The 13992-nt window shown below is 46.1% G+C and overlaps 1 protein-coding gene across 3 annotated transcripts in view; it reads left to right on the forward strand.

Annotated features, from left to right (window-relative positions):
* The window catches only part of LOC144893309 (uncharacterized), a 54819-nt gene that overhangs the window by 10982 nt on the left and 29845 nt on the right, over nt 1-13992 (forward strand). For all 3 annotated transcript variants that reach the window (XM_078783600.1, XM_078783602.1, XM_078783601.1), the window contains one exon: nt 10845-10954. In XM_078783600.1, coding sequence (XP_078639726.1) covers nt 10845-10954 — 110 coding nt within the window. The remainder of the gene's footprint in view (nt 1-10844; nt 10955-13992) is intronic.

Here is a 13992-nt window from a genome sequence, read left to right on the forward strand (position 1 = left end):
CACCATCCGGTGCACCAATAAAGTGTTCATAGTCACCGGTGGTGTCGCAGCCGGCCGATGTTCTGCCGCTGGTCTTGCCTTGGAGCCCACTTGGCCTTCTTGCTTCTTTAAAAATAAAGAAAGGCGCCAACCACGTCCATTGCTAAATTGTGGCCGTCAGGGGGCCAACTATAAGTGGTTCACCTGTATGGCATAGGTGCCACGTTGACCCAGAGGTCCATCAACGGGTGGTGCTTGCCCGCAAAAGAACTGCGGTCCATGGTGGGCGGCCACAAAAATTGCGGTCCATATGGTGTATCGATCCAGGCAGCAAGCAGCGAAAGTACAGGCCCACAACTGCAGAGCCAGCACCTCTCTCTCCTCTCTCTCTGCCCCAAAGCCAGATCCTCGGAGGTGGGAGACAAAAGAAAACAAGTGAGTAAGGTGGTACGGGCGCAAAAGTGCACGCAATATTAGGTAATGCACACTAGGGGCACATGGGAACCAGGTGAGACAGGTACGTTCCTACCGTACACCCCCCCCCCCCCCACCAGGTAACCTACATTGCCCCTCCCTTACCCCTTACTGTATCCACAAAACACAACACTACCCATAAACATCTACTTTACACATCAACAAACGTCCCTACTGTCTTCCCCGTTCCTCCCATAAACCAAATTCATCTTCTCTCCCTCCTAACCAATCAAATTTGCCATTTCCAACTCTCATCAAAATTTGCCATCTCCAATTCAACATCAAAATTTGCCATCACCAATTCATCATCAGTCCCTCCTTAGGAGGGAGAGATGGAATCACCCCAATGTCTTATCCACGTCGTGATGCGTCTCACAAATCCACACAGCAATTCTCCTTTCCTGCAACACAGAACAAAGGAACACAGGTGTGGAGTCATCATCATCACCTCAGGTAAGTGGCTGCGTATGGTGCGACAGGTTCATCAATCCTAACTATTTCCTAAATGACTTTAACAACTTTACATTACCCGGGGTCTTTCCCTGCCAATCCATTGGCCATCTTACACTATGGGTTCTAAAAACCAATTCCCATTGACCAACTGTGGTGCTTCTCAATTTGGGGTCTCACTCCCCCGATTCATCTCCCGGTGCCCTCGCACAATTTCTGGGCTGTGACGTGTAGCTCTCCCAGCAGGTCTACCCACCTGCACACCTCCACCACTGTAGTTGCCACCCGAGCTTACCTGCTCCTCACCCTAACCTAACTAACTGGGGAAGGCCCTCTCGCACTCTCACCCCCTCAGTGCCCTCTCTGGCACGGGCTGCCCGATCCACACCCGGGATCCTCAGGCACCCACTGACACTAACGGCTCCCAGAGCCCACCTGCGGCCTCACCTGGCCGACATCCTCACAGTGGTGGAGTGCCCAAACCAACTACACACACTAACAGGCTACACGCCCAGCCATTTCCACAACACTAATGCACCCATCCACAATACCATTCTGCAACCGCACCACAAATGCCAATATCCAACCACAATTTACCTATACCCTCTACCTAACACTTACACTACCCGCCCCGGGTACTCGTGAAAGGGGTCCACTCTTCCCCCATCCACACCTTCGCACCATGCACACCACTCCGTACCACTTACTCCAACTCTCTCCACACCACTCATTCTCTGCTCCATATATTCCACACTCCATGTATTTCACACAACCATTCTCCATACCTGTTGTTGCACACCTGTGCACTCATACTTGGTGCCGCCTGCACCCTTCTCTCCCCCAAGCGCATTCGCGCTGATCCACAACACTCACTACTCATACACTGCTCCACACACCTGTCCAGTTCTCACACAGCATCATCTCATCTAACTACTCCCCTCTGAAACTTGCGCTTCCCAGTCGTCCCTTTAAACTATTGCGCTCCCTCGTCATTATCATCCACTCTAATCTACCTGCGTCCCCACTACAGGTATCAGTCACTATCTAAACCTTAACGTTACCTAATGTCATCTTCGCTAGATCCCTACACACAATATATCCTAACCCACCCGGGCAAGTTTTCACTGCCATCAACCCCATAAACTATTGCGCATTTGCCCCATCATGGGAAGGGTGGCAGGGATGCCACCCTTACCCACCGTCATACGGCGCGAGTGGGACCTTGTGGGACCACCTCGTATGTGAGTCGTTGCCCGCCTGCCGGACCCCGTGCGTCGCTCCTTGCGGGGTCAGTGCGGGGCCGAACCGGCCGCCGGGCCCCCACAGTACATTACCCCCAAGGGGCTCTCGTGCCTCCCCTGTCCCTCTAAAAACTACCCCTGTTGGTGTCGATGCATGGGTCACACTTCCGCAACCCGCTACCCATTCCATACCACCACAACCTTGCTCACTCACACCTCGCACCTCTCCCATCACCGGACCCTCTCGCTCGCACCCTCGTTCCATACCCTCCGGACCAGCCATACACCTCACTCTTGGCCTCTCACGAACATCCGGGTCCATCTCGACCCCCAAGCTTCTTAAATCACCTGGCGCATCATACGCACGACCATATTGGTCACCACTTACACCGGGTCCTCTTTCTCTTCGCTTCTGCTCCATCACCTGCGAATCCCTCATCCGGTTAATGAGCACATCATCACGATCCGAACACAGACTTTGGACCAATTCTTTTACTTCCTCCTTTATCTCTTTCTTATCCTCTCTCCGTCGCTTCTTAATTTCGCTCACCCCTTCTTCCACTTCTTCTAATTTCTGCTTCACCTCCTTCATCTCCTCGTGCGCCCCCTTAAGTTCTTCCTCTAACTCCACCTTATTTTTTTCTATGTGCTCCCGCACCTCCCGCTCTTTAACCTCCATCACCTCTACCACTTTGTTCATTTTCCTCGTCAGGTCCTCATGTACCGTCTGACACTCTTTTTTAATTACCCCTACGTCCTTTTTCATCTCCTTCTGTGTCGATTTTAAACCCTCTATTACCGCTGTGTTCTTCTTTACCTGGTCCCCCAACTCCTTTTGTCCCACTGTCAGTTGTTCTACTCCCAGCGTCAACTCCTCTATACCACCTTGCAATTTTACAGTCCCCTTTCTCACCTCCTTCTCCATGCGCTCCTTACAGTGCCTCACCTCCTCGCGCACTCCTCCGACCTCCTCACTCACACCTCTTCTGATCTCCTCTCCCATCACTTGCATCTCCTGCCCAGATGCCACCCTCATCTGCTCCATTTCCTCCCTGTGAGCATCCAATTTAGTTTCTACCCCCATTCTGACCCCCTCTATCTGCTGCCCCATTTGTTTAACTTCCCTTTCCGCTTGGTCCCTCATGTCCCTCATGTCCCTCAATTTGCCTTCCATGCTGTTTTCTAACCCCTCTAACCCCTTTTTCATCCCTTCCATCCCTTCCATTCGATTCTCCTGAACGGCCATTCTGTTTTCTACCCCCATTAACCCCTCCTGTATTTCCCCTAATCTATTGTCTAATCCCTCTATTCTACTCCCTAACCGTCCGATCTGGGCCCCCATCCTTTGTTCTAACCGTTGGCTATTGGCCCCCATGTCCTCCCTCAATTTCTCGCTATTGGACCCCATTACCCCCATTTGCTCACTCTGAGCCTCTATACTGTTTTTCAAACCTCCAATTTGGTCTCCCATTTGTCCCATAAGGGCCCTCATTTGCAGGAAAAAAAGGTTCGAATCCACCAACGGCGCTGCTACGGTCGCGGTCGCCGTGGCCATGTGCGAGGCGCCATTTTGCGCACCTGCCGCCCTCACTGCTTCGCTCTCCTCATGTCCCTCAATTTGGTCCTGGATCGACCCTGCCTCACTTTCCTCTACCGGAACCCAGCCGTCTTGATCTGCCATAGCGCGACTTTCAAAATTCGGGTTTTTATTTTAAAACAAAACAAATTTCACCGTTAATAATTTCGAGCGCGTGAAGCGCGCTTCGGGTCCGATCCCACTCCTGACACCAATTGTTACGGACACAACTTAAGATGTTGCTTGACCGAGCGGAATGGCCGCCGTGTTCGCACAGTTTACCCGATTACCCCCAACTCACCCGATTCCACTCGAACGTTGGCCGAATCGCGCTACGCTAAATCAATGATGGAAAGGACACAACGGCTGGGATAAATGAAATGACACAAGGGGTACAGTTCTCAAGACCTCCGGAGGAGGATATAATTAGTGGGGGAGAAAAGGAGTAGATTACAAGGCAAGAGGTAAAGCACAGAAGAGATAGGCACTTAGACACAATCTTATCTATCCCAGACAGACCACAGACAAACGGAACAAGACTGACTTACACAGGGATTGATGGCAAGGAAGGACAGGCAGTCGATAGCACAAGGTGCACCTTGGCTCAGGGGCAGAATCAAACACGGTCCAGTCCAGAGATGCGGGGAGGTATTGCAGCGCTCAGAGGTGGCGTCTCTCTTCCTTCAAGTCCAGCGCGCATCTGACGTCACCTCCCTCTTCCTGCGCATGCTCAGCGGGGAGTGACACGCCCTCGGCTCGTTAGCTCCGCCCCAGATGGGATCGGTCCGCCGCTTCTATTGGGTGCGGGGGGTTACCGGGCTCCGCCCTTGACGAGGAGCTGACAGCGAGCCCCTATGTGGTAACCCCGTCGAGCACATGCTCAATGGCGGCTAACCAAGCCGGAGTGAGGACGCGCACTCCCCGCGCCGCCGCCGTTGTTGTTGCTGTTGTTGTTGTTGCTGAACCGTGAGGAAGAGCTGCGGGGAGGTATTGGGAGGTCCTAAACTTCCTAACGGTGCCATACAATCACATTCTGGTGCAACGAAGAGTCAGAATTAATGGAAACGAGTTCTTAACTGACATAGACTAAGAATAACTAGCAAGATGTCCTATAGTTGTCTACGTGAGATGCGGTGGACCTGGATGCGACATTTAATGGGGGAAATAGGGGAAGGTCGGGTCTACAGAGTGTTGTTTACAGAAAATGGGACTAGGGAATGGGGGATTGGGGATAGTTGGGAAGTATGGAGGAAATAGGGGAATATTTACAAGCGGATATGGATGGAGGCCAATCTCATATCCGCAACAGTACTATACATGTGATCTCTTTACGGGTGTCAATGAATGAACGGTCCAAATTGCCGATTGGTCAGGAAATGTTACCCACCAATATTGTACTTTTCCTGGCCCAATACAGTTATGTACTAGCCTGAGCAATTCCTTCAAAATAATTACAGCATTGTAATTGGTGTATATTGTCCTGGCAATTATATTTGACCAAAACGAACGGGTCACATTTAGAAAGCTTTCCGATTTATTACCCACACCGACTGGGCAGGAAATGATACGACCGATATTTTTTCTGGCTCAATGTGGTTGCGTTGGCCTCTTAGCCATTCTTGCAAAAAAAGATTGATTACAAGACTGTATCTTGTCCTGCCAATTATATTGTCAGGAAGTCAAATAGAAGGAAGAGATGGTTGGTTGCTCGAAAGATTGATTGCGAAAGAAAGATCAACTGAAACTGGACAGTGGGTTTTTATAAATCAATATAAACTGCATATATTTGTCTGAATATTGATATGAAAATACAAACAGAACAAATTAGAGTGGCACTCGGTGGAGACCATACCTCCGCCAGGCTGAACAGTTTACGTTTTGTGTCCCACTGATGAGCCGGATCCAAATTCAAGCCTGAATAAAAATCTAAGTGGCTTGTTCTTGTCATCTACCCAAATCATCCACGTCGTTTTAGCATAAGTCGTCCACAACTTTGTGAGATATCATGCTATACTGTATATCGTTTTTGGCTTCATCTCTCAGTGGTGAAGAATCATTTTAAGAAAATTATAGGATTTGGATCTTCACCAAAATCTAACCAATTCGTCCTTGTCTCAAATACAATTTGTCCACCAAATTTCGTCCAAATCCATCCACTACTTTTTGAGATATCCTGCTCACATACAGACAGGAGTGAAAACATACCCTCTGTCCACCTTAAGTGGTGCAGGTAATTACAGTGATTGATAATATTTCATGCCCCTCATGAAACAAAGACCAATCATATACGGTAGCAATCCGACCAAGGAAGGTAATTTTGACGGCTGCCCACCACGTTGAACAGGTGTCTGCTGTTTGAAACATATATTACCATGGGACCCCACAATTCGCGGGGGATACGTTCCTGGAAAATGTCGCGAATTGCGAAACCGCGAATAGCGGGACGTTGTTTCAATGGAAAAAGGGGGGATAGGTTCCCGAGTCACAAAAATCCACGAATAGAGGACCAAACCATGAATGGAGAGGCAAAATCCACGAAAGGTGAGGCAAATCCCACGAATGCTGGCGATGATCCCAGAAATGGCGAGGCAAATCCCATGAATGTCGATGAAAATCCGTGAATGTATGCCATGCCAATTTCATTGGGGAAAAGGGAGACAGCTAATTGCACTAATAGATACTGTGGAGTGTTTTCATTTGGTACAGTAAGTCGTGGGGATGACGTGTTATGCAGCTGGTGGAACATCCTGCGAAGCTCTCGATTATAGTGTGGCTAAAATTCGTGTGCAAAACATTATAGTGCGGCGAAAGCCATGAAAATGCAAAGCACAGCAGTGAATGTAGCACAGGTCATGCCCATGGCTTGTAGTCGATGTTTTTTTTGCATATGTCCAACTGCTTTATGCATGGCTGGTGAAAGATTGGTTTTATAAATGTGTCAAGCTAGCAGCTCGTGAATTTTTTTTTGCACCCCTGAAAAACCGCGAATTCGTGGAACACGGCCGCGAATAGGAAAAAAAAACTGCGACTTCGCAGAACACGGCCACGAATAGAGAAACATGTCACATTTTATCAACCACGAATATGCAGATTCAGAGAATAGCGGAACCGAGAATAGCGTGGTCCGACTATATATGGGTCTTTTTGGGGGTTGGGGCGAATTTAAGTGGCGGCAAATGCAGGTTTGACTGATTACTGTGTGGGACAGCCTTGCGGTAAAATGTATTCTTGGGAATAGGACAAAAAGGCATTATTATTATTATTACTACTACTACTACTACTACTACTACTACTACTACTACTACTACTACTACTACTACTGCTACTACTACTACTACTACTACCCTCTTGTGGAGTCAGCCAAAAGAGGGGGATATTGCTCAAGTCAATCACAAACCGACTGGTCAAGTCTGATGCATGATTAAAGCTGACTGGGTAGGAAGTTTTGTGTTCAGGGTGCCGAAGATAACTCGTGTATTCATTCAAGATTCAATACTTTATTACCACATCAACTTGACAGTTGTTAGGAATTTGAGGTGGTGTGCTCTTAAAGACAAAAAAAAAACATACATTAATGGGGCATGGTACACATCCAAACATTCAGTGGTCATAGTATACATTATAATGTGCATATGAAAGCATTTAAAATGGCCTGTCGCCAAAGTGCCAAGTGCATTTTAAGCTCATGAGTAGTTAATAGTTGTAGGAGTGGTACTGTGCATTCAGAATGCGGATGGCAGTAGCTAGCATAGGTGCCGTTCCTGAACCTAGAGGTTCTGACCTTGAGGGCTCTGAGTCTTTTCCCTGAGGGTAGGAGTTCGAACAGGGGGTTGGCTGGATGAGAAGCATCCTTCAGGATATTCAGGCCAACCCTCTGCATTCGGGACTCATGGATATAGGAGAGAGAAGGCAGGTCAGTTCCAATGATTTTGGAGGCTGTACATATGACTTTGTGCAGCTCCTTTTTTTCCTGGGCCGTGATACTGCTGAACCAAACAGTTATTGAAAAGGTAAGTGTGGATTCAATGACAGCGCGATAAAACTGGAGTATGCCCTCCCTTGACTCCCTGAACTTCCTGAGTTGCCTCAGAAAGAATAGTCTCTGGTGGGCCCTTTTTATGATAGAGATGGTGTTATCCTCCCACTTCAGAGAAGAGGAGATGGTGGTGCCGAGAAACTTAAAGTTGCACACCTGCTACACCACCTGGCCGTTGATGACAAGAGGCGAAAGCTCCATCCCGTCCCTCCTGAAGTCCACAACCATCTCTTTGGTTTTTGTGATGGACAGCTGTAGGTTATTGTTGTGACACCAGTTGACCATGATGGAGATTTTGGCACGGAAGGCTGATTCATCACCAGAGGAGATGAGGCCCATAACTGTCATGTCATCTGCGAACTTGAACATTCTGACAGAGTCCTGATGGGATATGCAGTCATTTGTATACATAAGAGTACATGAGAGGAGACAGCACACATCCTTGAGGTGCTCCTGTGCTCATACTTAGGGGTTTAGAGTATCTGTTATTGATTTTAACCACCCGAGTTCTATTCTGTAAGAAGTCAAGGACCCAAAAGGCCAGAGATTGATTAACATCTCGGTTGAGGAGGCAGTCGAACAATCTAGAAGGCAGAATACAGTTGAAAGCAGAACTATAATCAACAAACAGAACACGTGCATAGGTAGCGGAGCCTCAAGGTGTTGTCGGATGTTATGTAGGCAAAGGGAGACAGCATCATCAACAGACCTACCAGCTCTGTATGCGAACTGGTAGGGGTCCAATACAACATTAGACAGGTGGTTACATATCAGCCGCTCAAATACCTTCATAATGGCAGAGATCAGTGCAACAGGTCTATTAATCATTGAAACAGCACACATTGGATTTCTGAGGTACAGGGAATAGCACTGCAGATTTGAAACATACAGGAACCTTACAGAGCCTCAGAGACCAGTTGAAAATGTTAGTTAAGACAGGCGCCAGCTCCATGCGGTCTGTAAGGCACCATGAATGACACCATGTGGTCTGTAAGGTCCATCGGGTCATACTAGCAAACGTGGTACCGAACTTCACGTATATTGATTAAAACAGTGCATTCATTGATGTTTCATGAACATAACTGAACAACCGCCAGGGCAACAGTACTGTACTTGCATGCATAAATATATATACGTTGATGCCCTGCCTGCAAGGTATTTAAGGTTGTGTTTCTTCCACGGTGTTTGCACCGTTGGCAGATAAAGGTCTAAAAGGTTTCTTCATGTGCCGGTTTAATTTGGTGCAGATCGGCATGGTAAGTCTGCCAAATGATTAGCTTTGCATGCACTTCAGCTCAAAGCCAATCCACCCTTCAAACAGGTTAACTTGCCACTTCACTGTATGCTATTGAGCCCACTCCCAATGACCACACCCATGAGTTCTCATTAACAATAAAAGGTTCCTTTCAAGTAAAATGAGAAGTGGAGAAGAAGAATGGCCTTGATGCAGTGATTATTGAATGTAACAAATGACTATAAAATAAACATATGTCACCCACAGGGTGAACCGTATCTTGCCAAGTGACCTTGACCTTTGACCTTGACCTTCATAATTTTGTGTGCTAAAGGGTATCTCTAAAAGACTCTGATATGCGAACTTACAAGAGTTTCCAAATGGAACTGTGCTCTACAGAGTGACCTAAACAATGCGAACTAAAGCAATACAATATACATGAAAAGTGCAGTTTTTTCGTCATAACGCCGTCAAATGACGTCACATTGTCAAACTAGTTATATGTTTGGAAAGCACTCAACAAGGGCTTCAATTTGAGGTACTACTCGATATGGTAACTGAAACTTGAAAATTTTACCTTTTGGTCAAAATTGAATGACCTTCAAAATGACCTTGAAGGTCAAGGCCGATCGACACCAAAAACTAATCAGCTGAGCGCCATACCACACCCTATATACCCACCAAGTTTGGAGATCATAAGATCAAAGTTACTCAAAAAATAAGGGTTTCGTTGACCTCCATGATTGACCCAATTGAATGACCTTCAAAATGACCTTGAAGGTCAAGGCCGATCGACACCAAAAACTAATCAGCTGAGCGACATACCACACCCTATATACCCACCAAGTTTGGAGATCATAAGATCAAAGTTACTCAAAAAATAAGGGTTTTGTTGACCTCCATGATTGACCGCAAAGTGACCTTGACCTTTGACCTTGACCTTCAAAATTTTGTGTGCTGAAGGGTATCTCTATAGGACTCTGATATGCGAAGTTACAGGAGTTTCCAATAATAACTGTGGTAAATATGGTAACTGAAACTTGAAAATTTTACCTTTTGGTCAAAATTGAATGACCTTCAAAATGACCTTGAAGGTCAAGGCCGATCGACACCAAAAACTAATCAGCTGAGCGCCATACCACACCCTATATACCCACCAAGTTTGGAGATCATAACATCAAAGTTACTCAAAAAATAAGGGTTTCGTTGACCTCCATGATTGACCCAATTGAATGACCTTCAAAATGACCTTGAAGGTCAAGGCCGATCGCCACCAAAAACTAATCAGCTGAGCGCCGGACCATATACTAGATTCCCATGAAGTTTGGAGACGATCCGATCAAAGTTACTCAAAAAATAAGGGTTTCGTTGACCTCCATGATTGACCGCAAAGTGACCTTGACCTTTGACCTTGACCTTCAAAATTTTGTGTGCTGAAGGGTATCTCTATAGGACTCTGATATGCGAAGTTACAGGAGTTTCCAATAATAACTGTGGTCTACAGAGTGATCTAAACGTGAAAAAAAAATGATTAACCACAAACAAAAAAACAAACAAACAAACAAACATACAAGCTGACTGATACATCTAGCAAAAACTTCGTTTTGGCAAGATAATAAATGTATTTTATGGTGGCTATATTTTATTCTATTGTATAATACCGGCTTCCACCTGGTGGTGCTATACCATACAAGTTTGCTTTGAGAGAATTGGGGGGTACTCACCCATTTAGGGTTAAGATTAAAAAACAAATCCAGTTTCTCAAAGTTGACAATTCCTTTGCATTTCAATTTGTTGGAATACCCTGTATATAACCTTGTGAAGCTTTGTTTCTCTTTTCTTGATTATCCGAAGGTCCCGAAGAGACAGGCCAACAGAATCAAAAAGGGAAGTCGATGCAGAATACAGAGAGAAAAACCAGGAATGACTGATGCACCTGGCAGCAGTGTTGTTATGAAACGCAGGTACATTTTTATTTGTGTATGGTCATGGATGCACATAGAAGTCATTTGAAAATAACTTATTAGCATTGTACCACGTCTCCCTTTAGCAGCCCCTGGGAATTTTCACATCTCAAAACTAGAATACTCGGTAGAGTGAATACTTCCACTGGGCTAAACAGTTTACATTTTATATCCCACTGATATTCCGGATCCGCATCTGTGCATTAAACGATTAAAGGTCCACAGAATCGTTTTTTTTTTTTGATGTGATGATATTGATTTTTAAGTAATCAACAAAGAACTGGACATGAATGTCATGGCCAGAGGGGGCGCTGCACTGTAGCTGACCCCATGTGACACCGTTTACTCTTCTGTTGTTTTGTCGTCACTTTGCTTTCTATGAGTGGATTTTTATTGGTAAATGGAAGATGGAGATTCACGGCCTCCGCAGCTGTCAAAATGGCTTCAGGGTTTTGCTGCCACTGCACATGTTGGCTGGTATCTGTTCTTCACTTCACGGACGTTCTTTACAAGATGGTGTCATCACGTATACTCGCGAGGCCTTGCTGAACCTGCGTTTCAATGGTATTGGTGGGGCTACGCAGAGAGTTGTGAACTTGGCATTGAATGGTGTTTTCAGAATTAAGGAAAAGAAAAAACGAGGTTCTTCTGGAGGTCTTCGTCAGCGGCTTAAACGCAGAAACCACAAGGTACCGCTTCCTGTTTTGAGACTTGATTAACTCTCGCTCAATAAAGAACAAAACTGATGAACTGGATGCCCTCCTGAGGTGCGACTGGTACTATCGGACCTCATCTGTTGTGTGTTTCACCGAGACATGGCTTGGTGAAGGGGATGACGTGTCCGATGGATTGGAGATGATCAGGGCCGATAGAGTCGCGTCATCGGGCACGGCCAAAGATGGCGGTTTGTGTATGTTGGTGAATTTGAATTGGGCCAAACATTTTACGGTGCGTGAACAATACTGTTCCAAGGACGTGACGGTGTCTTTCCGACCCTACTACCTGCCACGGGAATTTGGTCAATGCACTATTATGCTGGTGTACGTACCGGGGCCGGACTTTAAATGCACATCGGAACGAATCGCAGAAGGTTACAGTGGAGCGACCGCCCGTTCAGTGGATCAATCAATCCTGATTCTTGGGGATTTCAATTGATGTGACCTCGATCAGGAACTCCCTCACCTCGAACAGGAACTCCCTCACCTCGAACAGGAACTCCCTCAGCTCGATCAGGAACTCCCACAGCTCGATCAGGAACTCCCTCAGCTCGATCAGGAATTCCCTCAGCTCGATCAGGAACTCCCTCAGCTCGATCAGGAACTCCCTCAGCTCGATCAGTATGTGAATGTTGCTACCCGTGGTAACAGGACGTTGGACAAATGTTGCGGTAACATTGAACATGCTTATGTGGCGAAATGTGCTCCTGCGATCGGAGGATCAGACCATAAGGTGGTCCATCTCTTACCTACGTACTGACCAAAGGTGAAACGAATGCCAGTTCCTTGCAAGACGTTAAAACCAGAATGGCGGAGGATAACGAACGTTTGAAGGGCTGTTTCCTATCCACAGACTGGGATGTATTTTTCGACTCTTGTGACGACCCTGATGAACTTACTGAGGCGATCACAGATTATGTGAAGTTCTGTGAGGACCTCGTGACCACAGAGAGAACCATTCGCATGTTTCCCAATAACAAACCTTGGGTTACCGCTGAAGTGAAGGCCATTTTGATGAAGAAGAAGCGTGCATTCCTGAAGAAGGATGACTCCGCCCTCAGGGAGGCGAAGAAAGAATTGCGCTCTGTCATCGGCAAGTGTAAACGGTCGTACAAGGATAAGATTGAAGAACAACTACACGATGGTGATGCTTGTACCGCTTGGAGGGGACTCAGGCATATGATGGGAATGAATGAGAGGCTCAAGGATGGTAGATTGCCCACTAATATTCCAGATTCCAAATTTGTGGATGAATTGAGTGACTTTTACGCGAGATTTGATGTTCCAGGAAACCGAGTAAAATGTGAATCTCTCTGTGAGGATCTAGATACTCGAGCGTGTCCCATACCTGTAATTTGTGAACCTGATGTCGTGAGGTGTTGAAAAGGAAGGCTTGTGGTCCAGATGGCATTAAGTCTGGTATTCTGAAAGAGTTCTGTTTAGAACTTAGTAATGTTTTTACTCGATTGTTTCAGTTACTTTTGGCTACTCATACTGTTCCTATTTGTTGGAAAAAGTCCATTATTCTTCCCGTGCCAAAAAAGGTTCACCCAAGGCAGCTCAATGATTATAGACCTGTTGCCATTACCTCCATCTTGTGTCAATGTTTGGGGAAATTGATGGTGAAGTTTATAGCATCAGATGTAACTCCGAAACTGGATCCTTTACAATTTGCATACAAAGCAAGACGAGGTGTTGAAGATGCCTGGCTCAGTTTACTTCATCTAATCACAAGTCACCTTGACCAGAATGGAACCTATGTCCGTGTGTTATTTATCGATTTCTCATGAGCCTTTAACACTATGCAGCCATTTACCCTTCTGAAAGTGTTGAATGACCTGTGCCTGAACCTCCATGTCATACTTTGGGTGGAAGGTTTTTTACGAGACCATCCTCAGCAGGTGAGGGTGAATGGTAGTTTATCAAAGTTATCAATCTTGAATACTAGTGCTCCAGAAGGCTGTGTATTGTCACCTCTACTGTTCAGTTTGTACACCAATGGATGTGTGGCTCTTAAAGAACTTTATTAAGTATGCAGACGATATCACCATTGTTGGCTGTCTTTCCGATCAATCATCCTTTGTATCGTACCTCGACAAGATTGACAAATTGAAAAATGTGGTGTGGTGACCTTTGTCTTACTCTGAATGTGTGCAAAACAAAAGAGACGATTTTGGACTTTCGGAAAGGTCACAATCATGAGCCTGTAACCATAAATGGTGATAAGGTCGAAATTGTGAGCAAATTGAAATACCTGGGCACCATTATTGATAACAAGCTAACTTTTGATGGAAATACTGATGCTGTGTACAAGAAATCAAT

Source organism: Myxine glutinosa, chromosome 8, assembly GCF_964187855.1.
Source record: "Myxine glutinosa chromosome 8, kmMyxGlut1.1, whole genome shotgun sequence".
NCBI classification, from domain to species: domain Eukaryota; kingdom Metazoa; phylum Chordata; class Myxini; order Myxiniformes; family Myxinidae; genus Myxine; species Myxine glutinosa.